A 25,643-nucleotide genomic window follows, 5' to 3' on the forward strand; every position below is an offset into this window, starting at 1 on the left:
CCCCACCCCACACCCCCCCAACCCCCCCAGCTGCAGCTCTGGCTGGCGGATTAGCTTGGTCTGTGGGGAGGAAGGAAGCCCCGAGATTTGAGTGGAGAGAAGAAAAGGTATATATAGACCTGGGAGTTAGGAAAAAAAAAAAAAGGAGCTAGGATGGACTAGATAGAGAGACAAGATTAAGGAGGGGGCTGACTAGAGGGGAGCGCGGACAAGGACGGAAAAGGAGAGAGATGGGGTTGACAAGGTTACAGGCCTTAATACAAACCAGGGAAAGTGTAATGTGCCCTAAGGCCGGAGGCGGCTAAGGCCCTTATTGTATTCAAGCAGCAGGTGGGAAAGAGAAGCAGTGGAAAGAGACCACAGGAAAGCAGTCAGGTTGTACATTTTATTTTCCTGTATTCTTAATTTTAAATAGTATCTCATAAATAAACTCTGCTTTGATTATTTGGTTAAGAGGCTTCTTAATCTTTAGTCTATCAGTTTGGGAGCAGTGTGGTGGAACTTTATAAACGGCCCACATTAAATTAACGAAGTCAGATAGTCAAATAGTCAAAAGTCCCTAGATTAGTCATCCATAGTTTAGTCCCCCCAAAATTAGCCCTAGTCATCAGAAATATCTAACATTTTAATGGCGACCACAAAGGGACTTATGGCCCAATTATAATTTTTCTAAATTTATCATTTTTCATATAATCATAATTTTTTATAAGTCCAGTTATTATAATTTTTCCAGGTTAGTTATGGTTATGAATACTTAATTTTTGTACAGATATAACATGCTTTAGCATTTTCCCACTTTCTTTATTTTTCTTCCTTTTTTTTGCAACATGGCCAATATAAAAATATGTTTTATATGACTTTACAAGTATAATGGATATCATAATGTTTACCCTCTCAGTTGGTCAGAGAGGGGATGGAGTGAGGGGGAGAATTTAGAAGCATTGCAGCATAGTGTAAAGAGACAAAAAGCAGTCACAGTTCTGTCAATAACTAGTTATGGGATTGTGAGTAAGTTACAACTCTCCCGGGAGACAATATCTTTGTAAAATAAGGGGATTGGGGGCAGCTAGATGGTGCAGTGGATAAAGCACCAGCCCTGGATTTAAGAGGACCTGAGTTCAAATCTGGCCTCAGACACTTGACATTCACTAGCTGTGTGACCTTGGGCAAGTCACTTAACCCTCATTGCCCCATACTCCCCCCCCAAAAAAAAACCCCAATACAATAAGGGGACTAGATCAGATGATCTGAAAACTCTTTTCCTTCTCTATGATTCTAATTGACCAGGAAAGGAAACTAATCTCTCTGTTATCATGCCTGTGAAATCAGCCTCCCTAATGATAGCAAGCCGGTTACCTAGGAGAAAGTGAAGGTGCTCTTGGGAGCCAACTCTGCAAACCTGGAGATGCAAAGTGTCCCAAATGCCAACTGGTGGTGATCTGGAAGAATTCTCTTCCACATTCTTTTTTTTTTTTTCCCCAGGGCAATAAGGGTTAAGTAACTTGCCCAGGGTCACACAGCTAGTAAGTGTCAAGTGTCTGAGGTCAGATTTGAATTTAGGTCCTCCTGAATCCAGGACTGGTGTTTTATCCACTGTGCCACCTAGCTGCACCCCCACATTCTTTTAATAAGACTTCTTTCTACTAACCACATTGCTGCTGTCTGCCACAATGTTTCAATAAACCTTTCCTGATTCCCCTAAACTGCTAGTATTCTTACTTCCTTATCACCTTTCATTTAAATACTTTGCATTTATTTTCTCTTCATTTATTCAGCATATACCTATAAGCATAAGATCCTCAAGAGGAAGAGTTGTTTCATTCTTGTATTTGGTGGGGGGGGGGGCAGAGCAATGAGGGTTAAGTGATTTGCCCATGTTCACACAACTAGTAAGTGTCAAGTGTCTGAGGCTGGATTTGAACTCAGGTCCTCCTGAATCCAGGGCCGGTGCCTTATTCACTGAGCCACCTAGATGCCCCCTCATTCATTGTATTTTGATATCCCTGGCACCTAACACAGAAACAGGTACACAGTAGGTGCTTGATAAATGCTTATTGACCAGTTGATTGCCAATCAAGTGCCTAATGGTACTGTGTCTGGGTTGAATTTTGCATCTATGTGTTTTTAAGGGATTCATACCATGAGAATACAGGTGCTCTGGCCATAATTTGAGGATGCTGGACTGTCTATAACTTAACATGTCAAGTGGTCCTGCAGTTCAGTCTAGCAGTGATGGAACTGGTATCTCCAAGAGCAACAAAGGATTTTGTGATGTGCTGTGTAGAAGTGTCTTAATTGTTGGTACTTCCATTCTTGAGTCACAACTCACATATCCACCTCATGTTATGGGCTGCAGTGTTGATGGTGGGGGTGGAAACATGAGGGTGGACTTTTTGGTTTTTAGATTCACAGTGCTCCGCAAAAGACCCTTCTGTGTAATTCATCCAAGAATCAGAACATTTTCTAGAGACTTTAGGAGGAAGTAGCAAATTAGCAAATATTTTATATGACACTCATTATGTTAGGCATTGTGGGAAAAACAAAGATGTTAAAGGCAGAATGCCTGCCCCCAAAGGAGCTTACAGCCTAGTTGAGAAAAGATGACATAAAAATAATAACTGACATTTATAAAGCACTTTAAGGTTTTGGAAGCCTTTTCTGATCTCCTCAGTGGCTAGTGTCCTCCCTCCCTAAATATTTGTATTAATATAATTCTAATTATATTTATTTCAGATACACTTTGTTGTTTAGTAATTTTTCAGTTGCGTTTGACTCTTTGTGATCTCATTTGGGGTTTTCTTGACAAAGATATTAGAGTGGTTTGCCATTTCCTTCTCTAGCTTATTTTACATATGAGGAAACTGAACCAACCAGGGTTAAAGTGACTTTCCCAGGGTTAAATAGCTAGTAAGTGTCTGAGGCCAGATTTGAACTCAGGAAGATGAGTTTTCCCATCTCCAGGCCCAGTACTCTATTCACTGCACCACCTACCTGTCCTCAGGTAGGTATTACAATCCCCATTTTATGGATGAGATTTGCCCATAGATCTTTTGCTAGTAAATGTCAGCAGTGAGATTTGAACTCCTGTCTTTAAGTTCAGTCTTTTCCCACTACACTCTACTGCCTATAGGGGAAAGGGGGATTGGCCAAATGGAAAAGGAGGTGCAAAAGCTTACTGAAGAAAATCATGCTGTAAAAATTAGAATTAGGCAGCTGGAAGCTAATGACTTGATGAGACACCAAGAATCAGTCAAACAGAATCAAAAGAATGAAAAAATAGAATGCATGAAATGCCTCATCAAAAAGACAACTGACTTGAAAAATAGATCCAGGAGAGATAATTTAAGAATTATTGGACTATCTGAAAGCCATGATCAAAAAAAAAAAGAGTCTAGACACTGTATTCCAGGAAATTATCAAGGAAAACTGCTGTCATATTATAGAATCAGAGGATAATTGAAAGAATTCACCAAGAGATCCCAAAAGGAAAACTCCAAGGAATATTGTAGCCAAATTCCAGAATTATCCAGTGGAGAAAATACTGCAAGCAGCAGTAGAAACAATTTAAATATCACGGAGTCACAGTCAGGATTACACAGGACCTGGCTGCTTCAACATTAAAAGATCAGAAGGCTTAGAATATGATTTTCCAGAAGACAAAGGAGCTTGAATTGCAGCCAAGAATCAACTATTCAGCAACACTGAGCATTATCTTTCATAGGAAAAGATAGACATTCAATGAAATAGAGGACTTTCAAGCTTTCCTGATGAAAAGACCAGAACTAAACAGAAAATTTGATCTTCAAATACAAGACTAAAGAGAAGTATAAAAAGGTAAATAGGGAAAAAATATTCAATAAGATTAAACTGTTTTACATCCCTACATGGGAATATACTTGTAACTCTTGAAAACTATATCTCTATTTGGGCAGATAGAAGGAGTATACATAGAGGATATAGTTATTAAATTGACTTTGATATAATGATAAAAAAAATTAAGGGGTGAAAAATGGAGTATATGGAGAGAAGAGGAAAGGGGAGGTGGAATAGGGTAAATCACATCACATGAAGAGGTGCAAAAAATGTATTACATTAGAGGGAAAGAAGGGAGGGGTGAGCATTTTTTTAACCTTACTCCCATCAGATTTGGCTCAAAGAGAGAATAACATATACATTCATTTGGATAAAGAAATTTAGCTTACCCTTTAAGAAAGTACAAGGGTAAGGGGAAAAAGGGGGCACTGATAGAAGGGAGGGTAGAAGCAGGGGAGGAAAGGAGAAAGAAAAGGGAGGGTGTTTGATAAAAGGGAGGACAGATTGAGGGAGGCAGTGGTCAGAAACAAAACACTGGTGAGGAGGAATAGTGTTAAAGAAGAAAAAAAGTACAAAGGGGAAAACAGGATGGAGGGAAATATACAGTAATCATAACTGTGAATGTGAATGGGATGAACTCTCCCATAAAACAGAAGCAAATAGCAGAATGGATTAAAACCCAGAATTTTACAATATGTTGTTTACAAGAAACACATTTGAAGCAGAGACACACACACAGAGGAATGGTAAAAGGTTGGAGCAGAAAAGATTGCAACTGGTTGTTACTATCAATCCCTCCCTCATTCCTGGATTGCCCATCTTCCTACTTCCAACATGTTTTGCAGACTTCTTCTCAGTAAGGTAACTGAGATCAAAGATAGCAGATGAATGAAAATCTGATTCAGCTGAACAAGTTTTTGCTCTGCTCAGTAGTCAGCACTGTGCTTGATACTGGGGGCAAGAGGGGAGGAAAAATCATGGTCCTGGCCTGCAATAAGCTGTAAATACCCAGAGTACAAGATGCTGTGAAGTATGATTCTTGCTTAAAAGGAACTTAAATTCTTTCCTGAGAGCCAGCCTTGCTTCCTAAATGTCCTATTGGGCATTTCCCCTTGGCTATTCCATATGTGTATCAAACTTACTATGATCCCAACAGAACTCATTATCTTTGCTCCCAAACCCACCCCTTTCCTAGGGGCAGCTAGGTGGCACAGTGGATAAAGCACTGGCCTTGGATTCAGGAGGACCTGAGTTCAAATCCAGCCTCTGACACGACACTTAACTAGCTGTGTGACCCTGGGCAAGTCACTTAACCCTCATTGCCCTACAAAAACAAAAACAAAAAGAAAAAACCAAACCCACCCCTTTCCTAACCTTCCCTACTTCTGTTGAGGGTACAAACTTTCCATTATCCAGACTCACAAACCTGGTGGCCTCATTCCTTATTTTTTGCCTCCCTACCCTACAAATCAATCATTTGTAAAAACTTTTCATTTCTATCTCTACATTTTATTTTGCACCTATCTCCTTCCCTCTGCTCACACAACTACCACCCTTAAAACCAAATCACTTCTCCTCATGATTATTATAGTAGCCTCCTAATTCACCTCAAGTTTCTACTACAATCCATCCTCCACCCAGACAAGTGCAGGTCTGATTATGTCACTCTCTTACTCAATCAACTTCAATAGCTCCCTATTATTTCAAGGATAAAAACTGAACTCTTCTGTTTTCCATTTAAAGTCTTCACAACCTAGCACTAGCCTGCCTTTCTAGGCTTATTACACAGTATTCCCCCTTGATGCACTGTAGCCATGCCAAACTGGCCTTCTTATTGTTCCTCACAAACAACATGCCCTCTTCCTTCTCTATGCCTTCCCCTATTTGTGGTGTAAATAGCCATTTTTGCTTCAATGGACTCCTCTCTTCCACTTCTTAGAGGACTGGGTTTCCTTTAAGGTCCAGCTCAAATGACACCTTCTATGTTATGTCTTCCTTGATTCCTCCAACTATTAGTGCCTTCTCCTGCAAAGTACTTTGTTATCTATCTTGTACATTCCCATATATGTACATGTTGTCTCCCCCAGCTAGATTTTAAGTTCTTTGAGGGCAGGGGCTATTTCTTTTACTTTGCCTTTCTATCCCAAGCACTTAGCACGGTGCCCAGCACATAGAAGGTGCTTGATAAATGCTTTTTGATTGATAGCAGCACAGTGTGAGGTAGTGTATGACCAAGTACAGCAATATGTGGGGTCCAGCAGAGGAAACCACAGACTTTTATTTTAAATGAAGATTATCTGATTTATATCATTCATCAACAAGGAAGTGCCATCATGAGCTTAGGCACACAGACTTCAAAATCACACTCACCTTCTATAAAGTCGTTGCTACATGTGGCTTCCTTTTACCAATTCAGGGAGACAGAGCCACAAAGGACCAGTGAGTGACTACAATCTCATTGGCTTCTTCAGAACCAACCTACCTCTTTCTCCCGGGGTCCCTGGCTGGCCTGGGTTGCCTGGGAAGCCTGGCCGGCCTGGAGGTCCTTGTTCACCAGGAGTGCCAGGAGAACCTTGTCTTCCTGGCTCACCAGGAGGCCCAGGAACAGTTCGGATGGATGAAGAATGACTTGGAATCTGATTGAGGATAGAAGTGTACCTGGCCATGTGACCTAAACAAAAGAAAAGATAGCCAACTTAATGCAGCTTTTCAAGAGAGGAGGGGACCCCTCCCCCAAAAAAAAGAAAGAAAGGAGGGGAACAGTAGTTTTTTTTCTTTAGGATTGAGGAGAGGTGGAGTTAAAGTTTCCAACAATACATCAGCCTCCCCCTCCCTCAGTAAAGAAAGTACTCCCTCTAAAACCTTCTTATTTGCCAATTTTTTTTTAAAAAGTTTACTTTGGATTGTGTTCAATGAACATCTAATGTGCTTGGAATTCTGCAACAAACTATTCTTCAACATCTCTATAAACACCACAGAACAGAAGATTATTCTTAGTTATAAATCCTGTCTTTACCACCAACATTTACCTGACCCCTAACCCTTCACCCAGCTGCCTCATTCTCCAGCAACTTTTCCTGAGTTATTTGACTTCTTTCCCAACCCACAAAACCCAGCTCCACCCTTCTGCTAGCAATTCCCCTGACAAGTGCCCTGAATCAACACACCTCCTGGCTGCCAAACCCTTCTCTTATCCCTTGGGTAGCAACCTTTGCTTATGAATCAGCTGCAAAAACTCCCACTAACTGTGAAAAAAATAATAAAAAACTCACCCCCAAATTCTGAGTTTCTTTCCCTAATTCCCCAGCTCAATTATTCTCTAAAAATTCTAATTAAGAGCATAGAATTATGTGGTACTTTATTTTATCTAGCACTGTCAGGAAATGTTATGTCATAAGTGAACTATTCAGACAACTGAAACTTACCCCCTTTGCATGAGAAACTTTTAAAAAATTTTCATCTTTGGTGTTGGAAATTATTCTAAAACACTTCATGATTTGGCTAAACAATGTATACTGAATATAATAAAACTTTTCTTAATAGTTCAGTGCCATTATTCTTAATTCTTAATTATCATATTAAGTAGAATCACAGGCCTGTGTCTACTTTTTTTTTTTTTTTGGCAGGGCCATGGGGGTTAAGTGACTTGCCCAGGGTCACATAGCTAGTAAGTGTCAAGTGTCTGAGGCTGGATTTGAACTCAGGTACTCCTGAATCCAGGGCCGGTGCTTTATCCACTGCGCCACCTAGCGGCCCCCTGTGTGTCTACTTTTTAATTTTCCTGTCTCCCCTCTAAATATCAAAGTGTCAGCTCTTATTTCCCTGATGATCCTCTCCAAATACCTCCTCATTTCTATTTTGTTACTTTTGAAATACTTTGGGCTGAGTAAGGTTAATAAGAATTACTTATTAAATAAAATTCAGTATGGCCAGGGGGTTTAATTTTATGTTTAGGTACTTTTATCCTAGCTTTTTTTGAGGGGGGAGGGAGCTCAGAGTAATTTGAATTGACATCTTGTCTAGAAAACTGGGTATATTAACATATGAAGTTTTCTAGTTTCTTTCATCAATTACTTCCCATAATTGCTCATTAAAAGATCTTTTTAAAATGATGATGATATAATAATATTGGCAGCTTACAGTCATATATAGTGCTTTACTGTTACAAAGCAATTGATTCTTATAACAACCTATATAACAGGTTATATAAAAGTATCATTTTCTTCATTTAATCAGTCAGAAAAATTCTGAGGCTCAACTGATTTGCCAAAGGTCATACAACAGAGTAGGACTCAAACTTAGGTCTTAGACTCCCAAGTGCCCTGATCTTTACATTGTCACCATGATATCCAGATCATATCCCACCTTCATATATGATCCCATGACCTACTCCTCCATTCCACTCCTATTCCTTCACAGTAACAAGAGGTAGGTTAGTTTGTGCACATAGATGATCACATCCTGAATCTCACTATTACCCACAACCATTCCACTTCCATGATCAAAACTAGGATATTTCCTCTATCTGACCTTAACTTCTTGTCATTTCATTTCTTCCTTATGCCTTATACTTCCTAAACCTATTTTAGCCCATATCATTCAATATAATTCCTCTATGCCTGAGTACTATCTCAAACTGATTCCTGGCATTTATTGTGACCTCCTGTCCTTCCACGCCTCAGTGATTTCTCAGGCCATTACCCCTTCTCAGATTTCATCTTCCTCCCCTACTTATCTATAGTTAAACAGTTCGACTCCACACTGTGCTCTACTTTTGAAATCCCTTGTTAATTTTTCTGGTTACCATTTTATTGCTCAAAATATCAATCATTAATTATTCTCACCAGCTGCCTCCTTTATTCTTCCTCACATGACACTAAATGGAGCTGGAGGAAGGTATGCATGGGACCTCACTGGGTAAAACATAAATATGTTATCTAACTTCAACTGGGCCCTCACTGCTGCTAGGTAGTCATTTTACACCTCCCATTTTAATTGATTTCCTGTTCCACTTCCCACTCATAAGAACATTAGTTATTCTAAACCTTATCTTCTCTCCTCTACCCTCTCCCATGACTCCAAACCCTTAGTTGAAGTCTTTGTCTCTTAAATCACTGAAAAAATGGAGGCCATTTCTAAGGGGCAGCTAGGTGGCACAGTGGATAGAGCACTGGCCCTGGAGTCAGGAGTACCTGAGTTCAAATCCGGTCTCAGACACTTGACACTTACTAGCTGTGTGACCCTGGGCAAGTCACTTAACCCCAATTGCCTCACTTAAAAAAAATGGAGGCCATTTTTGGCAAGTTCCCTTATTTTCTTGTTTCTTCATCTCAAAATGCCCTGATATTATCCCTTAATCTAACTAATGAGGAAACCTTTCTTTTTTCAAATGATCCTTTCATCCTATCTCATCCCATTTTCTCTAGCAGACTGTCTCCTCGGTCATACCTTTGCTCATTCCAGTCTTCGATCTCTCCCTATCTAATAGTTCTTTCCTAACCGCCTTCAAACATGCCCAAATATGCCCATATAGTCCCATCCTACAAACAAACAAACAAAAAACAACCTTAAATAGACTCAGCAATCTCCATATAACTCTCTTCCTTTTCTAAGCCAAAATCCTAGAAAAAGTTGTCTACATTCATTGTTTCCACCTCCTCTCCTTTCATTCTCTTGTCAAACCTTTGCAATCTGGCTTGCAACCTCAATACTCAATTCCCTGTCCAAAGATATTAATTAGATTTTTTAGTCCCATTTCCCTCTGCCATTCCTTCTGTGTTCTCTGGACCCCTTTCCCCAACATTGTTAACAAATTGCTTTTTGTTCTAGAACTTTTACTTTCATATTCCTTCTATTTCCTAATATTTACTGAAACCTAGCTTTCTCTTGAAACATCAGAATCTTATGGCACTCTCTTTAGGGGTGGTTTTTCTTTCTTTCAAACCCTTTGATAATAATAGCTGTAATAATAAGTTAGCATTTGGGACCTGGAGGGGGGAGTTGGCATACTCCTTTTGCAGTAGACCTCCTTTAATGCTGTCTTTCATCTACTCAGTATCATATGTGTGTGTATGTGATACATACATGCATATATATATTCATTTATTTACATGTTTTCTCTCATCATTATAATTTAGACACTTTTAGGGGAGGAACTATTTTCCCTTTTCCTTTTTATCTGCATTGCCTACTTAGCAAAATGTCTGGCATAAAATAATACATGCTTAATAAATGCTTATGAGTTGATTGATAGATACCTTCGTTCCAAGCTCCCCAAGCCCTCTTCAACTGAATTTGCCCCAGGTGCTGGAAATCTTAACCATGGGCCAGCTCAGTGGAAAGCCACTAGAAAGCATTATTTAGAAGAGGGTCACAACCAATGGAGGGGCAAGTAAAGCAAGGGGCACAAGTGGAGGGCATCAAGGAAGTTGCCATGATTAATCAAACCCCACAACTGTGGACTGTGGAAAAGTTATCCTTGAAAAGGAAGAAATAAGACAAGGCTGCAAATAAATACCACCAGACTATAGCAAATTCTTCCTGGCATATTTTTTGGCATGAGGCCCAAGAAATAAAAAAGGAAGTGCCTTGGACCATAATAAGAGATAACAGATGTGAAATGGCTAAAAAGGAAGTACTAATTCAAGCCAGAGGAACTTATGGAAATTAACATTGTAAAACATTTCTTGGATACTTACTTATTCTGGATTCTCTCTAAAGCTAAGCCTCAGAGTAACAATATCTATCTATTTTAATGAATGAGATAGGTAAAACAGATTCCTTAAGGCTGATAGGGCTGACTTCAAAAGATCCAGACAGGGGCAGCTAGGTGGCACAGTGGATGGAGCACCGGCCCTGGAGTCAGGAAGACCTGAGTTCAAATCCGGCCTCAGACACTTAACACTTACTAGCTGTGAGACCCTGGGCAAGTCACTTAACCCCAATTGCCTCACCAAAAAAAAAAAAAAAAAAGAGAGAGAGAGAGAAAAAAAAAAGATCCAGACAGCAGCCTGACCAAACTGATCACTTTAATTGCTATGCCCAGAGGCAGAGTAACATAGTCTATAGATAGCCAATCTGAAAGACCTGGTTTCAAAAATAATAGCTAGGATTTATATAGAGGTTAAAGGGTTTGCAAAGCACTTTACCCTACATATATGCTCTCCCTACAACAACCCAGTAAGGTAAATGCTATCATTATCCCCATTTTATAGATGAGGAAACTGAGGCTAAGAGCAGCTAAGTGACTTGCCTGTGGTCACACAGATTGGAAGTGCCTAAGGGAGGATTTGAATTCAGATCTTCTCCATCCCAACGTTCTACCTACCTTAGTACTTTCAAGTCCTATCTTTTATAAATACTGACTGTGCAACCCTGGGCAATTGCTTCACTTAACCTCCCAGGCTATTCCCTAAGACTAAGTTTCAGAGCAGCTGAATCCCTTCCCAGGAATTCCCTATCCCAATGAAATCATGGGTCTGGACTCTTCCCCTCCCTTCAAATACTAATAAATACAGATTCTTGAAGTGATCAGTCTTGCTCTCTAAAACCTTGCTTCTGGCTGGCTTGTCTTAGAGGTACCCTCTTTCTGGACTGTCAAAAGGAATGGAAAATTAAAATAGTGAAGGACAGGAGCTTACTCTGGATGAGCTGTTCACACACTTGCCGAGCCACTGTACGGACCATGGCATGGGACTGCAAGTCACCCTGAAGGGACAAAAAGAAAAAGTTAAAAACAAACAAACAAATATCCATCACTCTCAGATCAGCAAACACAACCAATCAATGAGTATTTATCAAGCTCCTCTCACATGCCAGAAATTGAGCTAGAGATAAAAGGACAAAAAAGGAACAGATACTATGCCTGTTTTCAGGGAGGTTACATTCTACCAAGAAGAGAAAGCATGTACAAATACAAATATAGATATATGATATATGCATGTGCATATATACACATAGTAATAAACTGATTAAAATAAACTAAAACAAATATGTAATATATGTGCTTATATGTTTTATATAAATATATTGTGTTATTTAAAATATTGGGGACTAGTCTTTTTCTGCTTAAACCCCATTAATAATTATTTCTCACAACATATAATACATATAGATCATACATATATAATAAATAAAATTTATATCAATATATTATATAATATGTGCACATATATACTATACATATATGTATATGATGTATACAAAATAAAAGACATGGTAGTTGGGGGAAGGGTTGTAGTAAGGCAATAGAGGAGATCAGGAAAAGCCTTTTGGTAGTTAGAGACAGCCAGGAAGATCTAAGTTCAAATCTAGTCTCAGATACTTACCAGCTATGTAACCTATTTAACCTGTCTGCCTGTTTTCTCAATTGTAAAATGAAGAAAATAGTAGCTCTTATCTCTCAGGGTTATTCTGAGTAGCAAATGATGTGATATTTGTAAAGTACTTAGCACAGTGTCTAGCACATTAGCAAGTGTTATATAAATGCTAGCTATTATTATCTCCCAGGGAATAGTAGGGGTTCCCCTGAAGGATATGGTCTATGAGGCATCCAGATCACCACTTAAAGGTTTGTGGGGAAGGAAAGGTTGCAGCCCAAGGTATTATCACTTCTGCTGAATTTAGATGGGACACCAGCCCTGTGGTGGATACAGAGAAACAAGAACCTTCTATACTTATATTGTCCGTTTTCCCAGATGCATTGTTCAAAGAAAAAGCTCATTGGATGCTTCTGCCATTTAACCCTACAAAAGACACTAAAACAAACCTAGAAATTCTATCAGAGCTTCCTTGATAACTTACAATACAGCTGAAAGGAAAGGGAAGAATTTCAAGCTAAGGTCTTAACTTTACTAATCACCATTGCCAACACTGCTTAGACTTTGGGCCAACATTTTTTTTTAAATTTTTTTATTTTTTGCAGAGCAATGAGGGTTAAGTGACTTGCCCAAGTCACACAGCTAGTAAGTGTTAAGTGTCTGAGATCAGATTTGAACCCAGGTCCTCCTGAATCCAGGGCCAGTGCTTTATCCACTGTGCCACCTAGCTGCCCCGGGCCAACATTTATTACATAAGATTTCTAATATATTATTCAGTCAGTTCTTTGATTCTGTGTCTGACTCTGGTCTACTGGCATGCCTTTACCTCTCCAGTCTGGAACAAGCCCATGAGGAAAATGAGTATAATATGATAATAACAGCAGTAACAAGAACAATAATAATTTATACCCTTATATAAAGCTCTTAACTTTTTTTTTTGGAAACAGGGCAATGAGGGTTAAGTGACTTGCCTAGGGTCACACAGCTAATAAGTGTTAAGTGTCTGAGGCCAGATTGGAACTCAGGTCCTCCTGAATCCAGGGCCCGTGCTTTATCCACTGTGCCACCTAGCTGCCCCCAGCTCTTAACTTTTTGAAATGCTTCTGAAGCTATTAAAACATTTGTTCTTCACAACAACCCTGTGAGGTAGGCAGGACAAGTATAATTATTTCCATTTTACAAATGAGAAAATAGGCCTTTAGGGGTCATAAGTGGAGGTAGCACTAGAGGCCAGTCCCTCAGCTCTGGGCCCCTGCCACTACAAGAGAATGCTACGTCAATTTTTAATATCAAAGGAAGTCTAGGAGGGACCTAAGAATGAAAAATAATCACAAGAACCAGTAAAAACATATTTGTATGGATAACATAAAAGCAGCTGCCAGAGCTTTAATGAGGTGTTTTTACCCAAGAGACCAACACTGCAAAAACAAGTGCAGGTACAGCAACATGAAAGGTACCCTCAGTTAGGGGAGGCATCCGGATCACCCCTGAAAGGGGTGTGAAGACAGAAACTATAGGACATCACAGGAGGCTACTATCGGCATAGTCAGTATGTGCTGGGGTTGAGGAGGAAAGAGTTTACCAATCCTCATTCTGGTAGTTTTCCATTTTAAGTTATCATTCTTGCTAACTAGATGCTTAAACTCTGTTGTTTCTATGCTACTGAAGGACTCCAAGTGCTGTCAGCACTGTCTCAATTCAGTCTTATGAAGGTCAAAGCCCTAGTCACCCCACCCTGGTTAAGGTTCTGGAAATTGTTTCAAGATGAAATTTTAGGCCCAGTGAGGAAACTGATATTCGACAAACTCAGTGATGGTCTACTTACCCGTTCTCCTCTTTCTCCCTTTGCTCCAGGAAGACCCTGAAAGAAGTGACAAATGACAGTTATTTATTTATTTATTTATTTTTGGTGAGGCAATTAGAGTTAAGTGACTTGCCCAGGGTAACACAGCTAGTAAGTGTTAAGTGTTTGAGGTCAAATTTGAACTCAGGTCCTCCTGAATCCAGGACTGGTGCTCTATCTGCTGCACCACCTACCTGCCCCGACAGTTATTTTTGACATAGTATGGATGAAAACATTCCACTAGCACCACACTTCATCTTGGAGTACACTACTGTTTCTAAATAGGATAGATAGTATGACAATAAATAGGTAGTATACGCTTTTATCACAATAAATTTCCTTTCAACCCGATTTCATGAAAGATGGAGGGTTTCAAGGAATGCAGAGACATTGCTATTACTCTTTTAAAAAAATGTTATAATATCTAAATGCTCTCCTTAATTCTCCTATTAATAGACGTAGTTCCCATTCCTAGGAGTAGAATTATTTTGTTCATAAGATCATATATTTAGAGGTGGCAGGGATCTTACAGGCCATCCAGTTTGACACCTTCATTTTAGAGATTAGGAAAAGGAGTCAAAGACTTTAAATGATTTGCCTTAAGTCACACAGTTAATATGTTTTGGAGGCAAACTTGATCCCAAGTCCTCTTGACTCTAAGGCCAGCTTTCTATGGACTCTGCCCCATAGATGTGAAAATAGTAGGCATTTGAATGTTGAATATATTTCATTACATGGATCTTTTCAATAAGATCCATAGGTAGTGTCAATTGGAGGCAATTTCTTTTTTTTCTTTATTTTTTTTAGTGAGGCAATTGGGGTTAAGTGACTTGCCCAGGGTCACACAGCTAGTAAGTGTTAAGTGTCTGAGGCCGGATTTGAACTTAGGTACTCCTGACTCCAGGGTCGGTGCTCTATCCACTGCGCCACCTAGCTGCCCCTGTAGGCAATTTCTAAAGTATAAAGGTAGGTACTTCTCGATATGACCTACAAATCAGCCATGTAATGTATGCCATTAATTAGTAATTCAATTCAATATGACATGGGAAAGGGAGGGAGATACAGAATTAGCATTTAGTCATTTTAAATGAATTATTAATATATTACATCTGTTTTGTGCCAGGTGGGGCAGGTAGGGTGGGGCAGTGGATAAATCACCAGGCCTCCAGTCAGGAAGATCTGAGTTCAAAACTAACCTCAGATATTTACTAACTGTGTGAGCCTGGACAAGTCGTTTAACCCTGTTTGCCTCAGTTTCCTCATCTGTAAAATAAACTGGAGAAGGAAATGGCAACCACCCCAGTATCATTGGCAAGAAAACTCAATGGATAAAGTCCATGACATCAGGCACAGTTGAATACAACAACGAATGTACCAGCCACTGGGCTAAGTACTTCACAAATATTATTTTATTTGATCCTTTCAATGACCCTGGGAGGTAGGTACTATTATGATCCTCATTTTACAGTTGAATAAACTGATGTAGACAGAGGTTAAGTAGCTTTGTCAGAGTTACATAGCGAGTAAATGTCAGAGGCAAGATTTGAACTCAAGTCTTTCTGACTCCAAACCCAGTGTTCCATCTACTGTGCCACCTTGCTGCTTCAACAAGCATTTATGGGACACTTACAGTGTGCAAAATATTATGCAAAGCACTCGAGGTACAAAGACAACAAAACATCTCTTCTTTAGTTTTCAGGACAAGGTATGAAGGGTCAGTAGGAGTTTTTGCAAAACAGTGCTCCTGTGTAATAAGAAATTATTGTTTATTCTAACTTGTCTGACCCATTTCCTTTGATTTTGCAGAGTAAAGCAAAATAAAATAAAAATTCCTCACCAGGTTAATTCCTATAACTCCACCAAAAGCATACTTTGAGGGAAAACACATATTCCTTGAAGATGCTGAGTAGACGGGTAAAAGTGGCCAATTTTCCTTTGAACTTTAGTAACATTCGAAATGTAAAGAAAAGAAACTACAGTAGTCACATTCATAGAATTTCAGGATGGAAGAGACCTTAGTGAATATCCACTGCCATCTGCTTATTTTACAGTTACCTACAAAATAAATTCTCAAATCCTTAACCAGATTTTTGAAGTTCCTTCACAATTTGCCCTTGGCCTACCTTTCAAACCTAATCTTATTCTTCCTCTGCATAAACTCTATTCTTCAGACACTTCCATCCCTTTACCCAGGATTTCCCAACCTCCTCACTGTTCCATTTCTGACAATCAGAATTTTCTTGTTGTTGTTCAGTCATTTTTCTGGTTGTGTCTGACTTTTTGTGATCCCATTTGGAGTTTTTCTTGCAAAGATACTGGAGTGGTTTGCCATTTCTTCCTCCATCTCCTTTTACAGATGAGGAAACTGAGGTGAACAGGGTTAAGCAACTTGCCCAGGGTCACACAGCTAGTAAGTGTCTCAGGTCAGGTTTGAACTCAGGAAGATGAGTCTTCCTGACTCCTCTGTGTCACTTCGCTGCCCCAGCCAGAATCTTACCTATCCTCTAAGGCCCACCCCAAATACCACCTGCTTGATGGAGCCTTCCCTGACTGACTTCCACATCCCCCTAACTCAGAAGTGATTGGAACTCCTCCTCTGGAGAGAAGTAGAGTAGAGAGAGCACAGGATGTAGACTCAAGACATGGGTTCAGTCAGGAATCCTGTCTTTTACTGCTTGTGACCTTCAGTAGTCACTTAACCTTTCTAAAACTCATTCTTCTCATCCTGCAAGTAAGGATGGACATTGTGCTAAATGGCTGCTGAGGTCTCTTGCAGTTCTACATCTAATAGCCTGAATTCTCCTGGCATTCTTCTTGTCTCTTTCTTCTGGTACTCATCATGTACCACTTCACATTACAATCTTATCTTATTTGTATATGTGTATGTGAACATACATATATGTATGTGCCCCTTCTAGACTGTGGGCTCCTTGAGGTGCGGGATACCTTTGTAATCTGCACAGTGCCCAACACAGTGGCTTGGATATAGCATGTTCAATGAAAAGTTGATGAATGAATGAGAAATTTAGCCCTAGGGAGGGAAAGTAATTTGTCTATAGTCACACAGTTGGTAGTAAAGCTAGAACTAAAAGTCATGCCTTCTGATTGCGTGCTAGCATGCTTTGACTCAATTAATGACGTTATACTGAGAGCTAATGAATGTCTTAAATTATGATCCTATAAAAACATTTTCAGATAAATCCCTTTTGTTAACTTTATACTGAAACCAAAAATCTTGCACCTACCTGAGAGCAAACTCTGCCTATTCACTGTTTATACCCAATGCCTGAAATGCTCTTCTTCCTCCCCTGTAACTTCCAGTGTCCTGGGCTTCCTTTAATACTTAGCTCAAATCCCACCTTCTTTATTGTCTTTCCTGCCCCACCCCCATGAAGTGATTACTTCCCATTTACACTGCACATATCTTATATGCATTCTTAGTTCTTTTCATGTTGTTTCCCCCATTAGAATGTTGGCTCCTTGAGGGCAGGGGATTTTTTCTGTCTTTCTTTTTACCCTAAGACCTGGCACATAGTAAATTCTTTTTTCTCCCCCATGGTTAGACAATAAGGGTTAAGTGACTTGCCTAGGGTCACACAGCTAGTAATTATTTGAGGTTGGATTTAAACTTGGGTTCTCCTGACTCCATGATCAGTGCTCTATCCACCGCACCACCTAGCTATGGTTCCAGGACATTTTTGCTACCTAAATGACCAGAAAGTGACCTTGTTCTGGATAGTGAAGTCTTGGATACAAGTCTTAGCTTCTGCAGAACGTTGGAAAAGTTACTTAATTTCCTTGGGCATCATTTTTCTCTTCTGTCAAACAAAGTAGTTGGCCTAGATACTTTCTAAAGCAGGGGTTCTTAACCTGGGACTTAGCAATATTTTGATAATGATCTCAATGCCATTGGATTCCTTTGTCATCCTACATCTTTTATGTTTTTAAAAGCATTATCTTGAGAAGGGCTCAGTAGGATTCACTAGACTGCCAAAGGTGGCTATGACACAAAATAGTTAAGAATCCCTGCTCTAAGTCTCTTGCTGCTCTAAATCCCATGATCACAATAAAATCTTAAATATTTACATCTGGGATAGTTGGAAAGGATCCAGTTTTACAGATGAGGAAAATGCCCAACATATGGCAGAAGCGGGAATTCAACCTTTCTTCCATCTCTGTCTCTTTGCTCAGGTTGCACACACAATTCAAGCATGAATTGGTGCAGTAGCAGAACTTTCTGCACCAAGAAGCAGGAGGCCCACGGTGGGTGTTTGGCACTAAAGTGGGAAACATGTTGTCTTGTTCAAGTGCTCCCCGTGTCTGTCTTTCTTGGCCTCTTTTCCTCCTGCCTTCCTAGACAGAGGTCCAAATAAAACCGAGAAAGGCTTCAAGCTCTGAACAGGGGCCATGATTCACCACAGAGTGACAGCTAGCTGGGCACAAATTGCTTTACAGCCCGTGGACACAAGGCAAAAGGAAATCTCTGGCCCAGACTGGAAATTGGGTCTCTTTTTTAATAGGAAAAATTCAAGGTCCTTGGGGACCCTCATTCTGAAACCCTAACTACTCTCTGGGAAACACAGAAGGGGAATCTTGACTGTGACATTCCCAACTTGAAAGAATAAACATAAGGTGTCACTATATAAAGTAACCAGAGGGATTTTCCCATGTGGCTCATAACTAATTTCAAAGGCTGCTTAGATAGATGTGCCTTGTGAGTAGGAACCTATATAGAAATCAAAGTATGTGGATGAGATTGCTGATGATAGGTTTGGCCTTTGCAAATGATTTAGGCAGAGTGAAATGTGGGCGGAACAAACCATTTTCTGAAACTATAAGGATGAAATGCGCTGTGATTTTATATATGAGCAGCCAAAGGCTGGAAGGCAGTGGAGGGGGCGGGGAGGGAGGATAATGTGGGGAGGGAGGAGACAAAGAGAGGGATAGTATGTGAATGTTATGTGAATACTCAGAGACCTTGCCAGATTTAGCCTTCTAGGCCCTAGTCACTCCCATCCACTAACAATCACCTCCCCTTGTCCCCCTCCTTCTCATATCTCAAAGTTATGGATATATTTGGAGCTATTCATATATTTATATGTTAAGTTTTTTATGTCAGAGATTTATGTCATTTAAAAATTGTTGACTGGGGCAGCTAGATGGCGCAGTGGTTAAAGCACCGGCCCTGGATTCAGGAGTACCTGAGTTCAAATCCGATCTCAGACACTTGACACTTACTAGCTGTGTGACCATGGGCAAGTCACTTAACCCCCATTGCCTTAAAAAAAAATTGTTGACTAATATTATAGCAAGAATTATAAAATTGTTTAATTTTTAGAATTAGAGGTCTTCTAGTCCAGTAACTTCATTTTACATATCAAGAAACTGAGTTCTCACTTATTTCTTTCTTCTTCCCACTTTATAGAGTTTCAATAGCAGCCCAGAAGATTTAGGAGCTAGAGATCAAAGATAAGTAAACATGAAGATCAAAGTTATAAAGGGGGAAAGCTAGGTGGCACAGTGGATTGAGAACTGGCCCTGGAGTCAGGAGTACCTGAGTTCAAATTCGGCCTCAGACACTTAACACTTACTAGCTGTGTGACCCTGGGCAAGTCACTTAACCCCAATTGCCTCACTAAAAAAAAAAAAAAGTTATAAAGGGAGAGGATTGCTTTTAAGGTGTTTGGTTTACACTTTTATTCCCAATGTATATTTAAGTAAGAGACTTTGTCTCTTGGGGATGGGGGTGGGGTGGGGGGAGAATCACATCTTTAATCCATATTTAAATTTTACAAGCATTTTAAGATTTCAAATCAGGAGCTAGGCTTTGCCAATAGATCCCTACAACCAACGTCTAGCTTTACTGAATCAAACCAAGTTGACACCTAGCTTATAAACAAGTATAACTTGCTCTCTTGTTTCTTATTCTTTCCTCTTGTGTCCATTAACTATTATTTCATCTTTAACCATACTTTACATACACACATGCTTTGTCCTGTCTTCTGTATTAGACTGAAGTTCCATAAGAAACTTTCTTTCAAACCTCCTCGCAGTCCTTAATAGAAGACTCCATAGTCAAGAAATGTTTCTGAGCAGCAGAAATGCTAACTGAAATACACATGTTAAGAGGAGATGGCTAGACTCATCATGGCTGAACACATCAGAGGACTTACAGGCGGTCCTAGGTCACCTTGTGGTCCAGTGCTTCCTGTGATACCTGGGATGCCCGGGGCTCCTGGGATACCCTAGTAGATGACCAGGTAAACAGAGAGTCAAGATCCACATTTTTTTTTCCTCATTAAACTGTTTCACATTTCTTAATAACATTCAAATTCTAACAGAAAAAAAATAACACAATTTTCTTCTCTCTCTCTAATTACTGACCAGCAGTACATTTTGTAGCTCCTTTCTTTATCCCTATTTCCCCCATCCCTCACTTCCAGGAAACTAGAGGACCAACTTCTAAGTAGACTCCACTCCTGAAATCAGGAGAGATTTTACTAAATTCTTGCCCCAGGTTTCATCAATTAATTGCCAATATGTATTTTATGAAATCATAAAATCATACAAACTAAACATAGGAAGCTATATTTATAATAAATATCATATAATACTATATTTAAATGCTGCTATAGCCTTTTAAGACAGCTGCTGCCTAGTCAATTGTTACTGCTATTTCTCATTTCCCCATACATCCAAATCAGCCTCTAGCTTGAGTCTACTCCTAAATCTAAGTCATGTGGCAACCCTCCACCCCCAAAGATGGCACTTATTTCCTGGGGCCTGCCTTCTGCCCCCACCTTCCTCCCACCCTGCTTACATTTTATATCATGCCTTGGGGTTGGGGATAGGGTCTTGGGGAGATGAGCAGAACCCGATTCATTTATCTTCCTCCATAATCCCTTGTCTTTCACTCTACCCCATTCAACTGAATTTTCCCTAGGCACCACAAGTTGTAGGTATATTTCTGAGTTGAATCTAATCATTTTGAAGTTTGTAGTGATGGTATCGTTGCTACATCTCATAGATAGATAAAACACTTATAACTTTCACGCCAAGGAAAATGCTGCCCTTCCTAAGAAGAACACCATCATTCCCATGTTCACACACAATTTGCTCTGTGATAATTGCTCCAGAGGATATTCTGAGGATTGGTGGTTGGACAGTTCCACTAGTATTTGAGATATCTAGAGAGAGCAAAGACGAACTTCACACTGGGTGGCCCCCCTGCGTGGAAATTATTGGAGACCATGCACCAGAGTCACATGATATGGGAAGGCATGGATGGATTGTGAGCTGCATCAACAAAAGGAACTCCTAAATTGATGAGATCATGTAAATATTAGAATATGTTCAGGGTAATGTTCTGTTCAGTATCAAAAGGACATCCTTCAAATTAAAACTGCCAAAGAGAAAACAAACACACTGTGGTCCCAGCACCTCTTTTCCAAATCTGCTCTGACAATTTCAGAGTCTGCTTTCTGATGTTAAATATGAACTGATCCATCATATGGTACTTACTACCTTTGGGTCGGTGTGACCATCAGCAGAGAAAGTTACTCATGAAATACTAGAATCTTAAAATGGTATGGTTGGGAAGGGCTTTAGATATCATCTAGTCCAACATCATTTTTAAAAAATTTATTATTTTTTAAATTTTTTAGTGAGGCAATTGGGGTTAAGTGACTTGCCCAGGGTCACACAGCTAGTAAGTGTTAAGTGTCTGAGGCCGGATTTGAACTCAGGTGCTCCTGACTCCAGGGCCGGTGCTCTATCCACTGCGCCTTCTAGCTGCCCCGATCATTTTTATTTTTTTTTTTATAAGTAAGGAAACAAAATGGTCACATCTACAGTCAGTCTATCTTTCACAGTTGCAGAAATGGTTATTTAGGTTATAATAATATAATAATAACAATCACCAACATTGACATAGTACTTTAAGGTTCATAAAATACACATCATCTCTGGAAAAGAAAATGCAAAAGAAATAAAAGAATTGGAAAGAAAGTCTATCCCATTATATTCTGCTCACTTACAATTGGTCCAGGGGGTCCTGGGGGCCCAGTGGGTCCATCTTTACCAGGCAGGCCCTAGAAGAAAGAAAGAAATATAAAGTATATAAATCATTCTTTAGCATGAGGCTTTCAAGAAAAAGCTTTACAAATTTTGGGGCGCTAAGACCACTTGTTTATTCTGGGCTACTAAGGAATGGTTTCTTTCAAACTCTTCAGGGGAATGTCTTTTTGGCAGTATATTTGGCAGCATATTTGTGTCACTTGGCTACATTAAATGGTACTCTGTGGGACTTTAAGGTGTAAAAATTACCACTTACAAACTCAAACAGGAACTAGTTTCCGGAATGTGTTTTTGTAAAATTAAGCATAACAACTGAGAAGGGAGCCATACCCCTGGTAAATAATGACCAGGTGAGAAAATGAATTAATAACTCTGATTCCCTAAGAGGGCTTTAGATGTTGTTGTTGTCCTTCATTTTCTAAGGGGGGCAATGACATCGAAAATCTCTACCAAAAGTCAATATTGCTAATCAAGTACTGTGGAGAATCTGAGAATCTAAAGAGACTCAAAACCTGTGATTTCATTGGTGTGGGGAGCCCTCAGCATAAAAACATTCTTCCCTGATACAGATAGATAAATCATCTGTAACTTGAAGTCTTATATAGTTGCCTAGGGATACTGAGAAGTTCACTGATGTGCCCATGTATACAAGCCTAATAATTTTTTTTTCGGGGCAATGGGGGTTAAGTGACTTGCCCAGGGTCACAAAGCTAGCGTCAAGTATCTGAGGCTGGATTTGAACTCAGGTACTCCTGAATCCAGGGCTAGTACTTTATCCACTGCGCCACCTAGCTGCCCCCACGCCTAATAAATATTAATGGTAGGATTTGAACCCAACTATGTTCTGTGTGTATATGTGAGTTTAGTAATTTTTTTCCAATTATATCTAAGTCTTTGTGACCCCATTTGGGGTTGTCTTGGCAAAGGTACTGGAGTGGTTTGCCATTTCCTTCTGCAGCTCATATTATAGGTGAAGAAACTGAGGCAAACAGGGTTAAGTGACCTACCCACAGTCACACAACTATGCTATACCATATCTCTAATTATGCTTCTAAGTGCCGAAAGTTAAAAAGTGGATTGCCTCCTCTTATATGGCTAGAGTATGTGACTATAGGCATATCCCACCTAAGGTTGTTGCGACCCATGTGAAACCCCTCCAGAACACTATTTAGCCAATCTCCCATTTTTACTTTGTTCCTACTGAACTGACTCCATTATATTGTTTCACTTGACACCATGGATTCATGTGATCACTTAACCAGTGTTAGCAATACTAATCATCCTCTTGAAGTGAGGCACAAAAGATTAGCCCTTCCTTCTCACTTTTCCAATAAGCACCACCATTTACTATTTCACTGAGGTTTAACAAGCATTTATTATCTATTGTGTTCCAGACACTGTGCTAGATACTGGGGACAACAATTTAAAAGTGAGACAGTCCCTGCCCTCAAGGAGCTTACATTCCACAAGGGGCATATACAGTGGTATGCTGGTAAGTGTTTTACAATTAGCTCTCCCCCCCCAAAACTGAAGATGCACTTTTAAGTTTAATCTGCATTATTAACATTTTTCTATCACTCTCTTTGGGCAGCTGGATGGCACAGAAGATAGAGGACTGGGCCCAGAGTCAGGAACACTCATCTTCATAAGTTCAAATTTGATCTCATACACTTACTAGCTGTGTGACTCCGGGCAAATCACTTAACCCTGTTTGCCTCAGTTCTTCATCTGCAAAATGAGCTGCAGAAGGAAATGGCAAACCATTCTAGTATCTTTGCCAAGAAAACTCCAAATGGAGTCACAAAGGTTCGGATATGACTGAAACAACTAAATAATAGCAACATCATCTTCTTAAGTCTCTAGAGTTTAGATGGCCAGCCAAACAATAAATCAAGCCCTGATTTATAACACTGGATAATTTCCATGTAAATGCTAACACTAAAAATATAACAATCGACTCTCTACAGCTGGTTCAAGTTGACTCCAGCACACCCTTGAGCATATGACATGTTCACAGATAAGAACCTACAGGATAAAAATAAAATACACAATGATTTGGGGGAAGGTGTATACTAATCACTAGGAGAATTAGGAAAGGCCTCTAGAAGGAAATGACATTTGAGCTGTACTTTAAAGGGATCTCAGGGGTCCAAGAGGCTGATGAGAGGAGAAGGATGATTCCAGATGGAAGGATCAGCTTGTAGAAGGGTGAGAAGGTAGGAGATGGAATGTAGTATACAGGAGCAATACAAAGATCAATTTGGCTGTAATGTGGAATCCATGAGGATGAGTAATATTGATCAGGCTGTAAAAATAAGCTGGAGTCTAATCGTGACGTGTTCTAAATCAGTGGTGTCAAACTAAATAGAAATGAATCCCCACAGGGACACATTTTGACTTAGGAAACCACAAGTTAGTATTATCTATATTTTATTGTATTTTATTTATTTTGTTAAATATTTCCCAATTACAATTATAATCTAGTTGAAGATGGAGGTTTGTGGGCTGCGTGCTGCTGGCTATCTGTGATTAATTTGGCACCTTATTTAGAATCTAAATGCGGAACAGGGGAATTTGTATTTTAAGTTAAGGGCAATAGAGAACCACTGAAGTTTTTTTTAGGAAAAGTAATGACATCATGGTCAGATGTGCACTTTAGGTATACCAATTTGGCAACTGTGTGGAGGATGGATTGGAGAACTATCCTGGATACATGAGATCAATGATAATAATAAATAATAGTTAACATTTACATAGCACCTACTATTTGCCAGGCACTTTGCTAAGAACTTTTTAATTGTTATCTCATTTGAGGGAGGAAAGGCCTGAACTTGAGCAAATTTGTCAGTCATTAATGACAAATTAAGCACCTGCTATCATCAAAGTCAAAGTATTTGGGATTAAGGAGAAGCTAGATTGGTGGGTTCTGTCAATCTATACCACTTAATCAGTTGGCTCCTGAATAGGAGATGGATATATAGAGAGGATGTGTACAGTACCCAAGAAATATTTACTTATGTAAAGAAGAAAATCAAGAATCATTTTATTCAATATGAGAGAAATTATAAACATGGGCAACATAATACAGAAACTGCTTTTCTAAAGGAGATTATTGATTCATTCATGATGGCAAAATTAAATACAAATAATTTTATTAAAAAAACTTTCATCATTAGAAAAAATTATTATCTCATTTGACCCTTACAACAACCCTGCAAGGTAGATGCTATTATCATCATCCCTGCTTTACAGATGAGTAAAACAAGGCAAACAAAGGTGAAGTGACTTGCTCAGGGTTACATAGTTAGTAAGTATCTGAGCCTAGATTTGAAATCTTCCTGATCCTAGGCCCAGTAAGGACCTGTATGAGGGCAACTGGGATATGAATAGTAAGAAAGGATATATGTACTAGATGTTAAGGATATAAGACTTAGCAACTTATAAGAGGTAGGAGAAATTTAAGAGTCATGTATGTCTCCTAGGTTGTGAATCCAGGGGAGGGAGAGCTAGAAGAATTACAGTGTCCTCAAGATAAATAAATACATTAGGAGGAAGGTTGCATTCAGGGGAAAAGATTCTAAGTTTTGAACATG

General features: G+C 39.5%; 1 protein-coding gene across 1 annotated transcript in view; it reads right to left on the minus strand.

Annotated features, from left to right (window-relative positions):
- COL14A1 (collagen type XIV alpha 1 chain) overlaps nucleotides 1-25,643 on the minus strand; it is a 275,177-nt gene that overhangs the window by 25,221 nt on the left and 224,313 nt on the right. Inside the window, exons 41-45 of the mRNA XM_043992943.1 lie at nucleotides 22,011-22,064; nucleotides 20,148-20,219; nucleotides 13,957-13,992; nucleotides 11,454-11,520; nucleotides 6,296-6,484 (exon numbers count right to left, since the gene is read on the minus strand). Of these exons, the coding sequence (XP_043848878.1) occupies nucleotides 6,296-6,484; nucleotides 11,454-11,520; nucleotides 13,957-13,992; nucleotides 20,148-20,219; nucleotides 22,011-22,064 (418 nt within the window). The remainder of the gene's footprint in view (nucleotides 1-6,295; nucleotides 6,485-11,453; nucleotides 11,521-13,956; nucleotides 13,993-20,147; nucleotides 20,220-22,010; nucleotides 22,065-25,643) is intronic.

The sequence above is a fragment of the Dromiciops gliroides genome, chromosome 1 (genome assembly GCF_019393635.1).
Source record: "Dromiciops gliroides isolate mDroGli1 chromosome 1, mDroGli1.pri, whole genome shotgun sequence".
Taxonomy (NCBI): domain Eukaryota; kingdom Metazoa; phylum Chordata; class Mammalia; order Microbiotheria; family Microbiotheriidae; genus Dromiciops; species Dromiciops gliroides.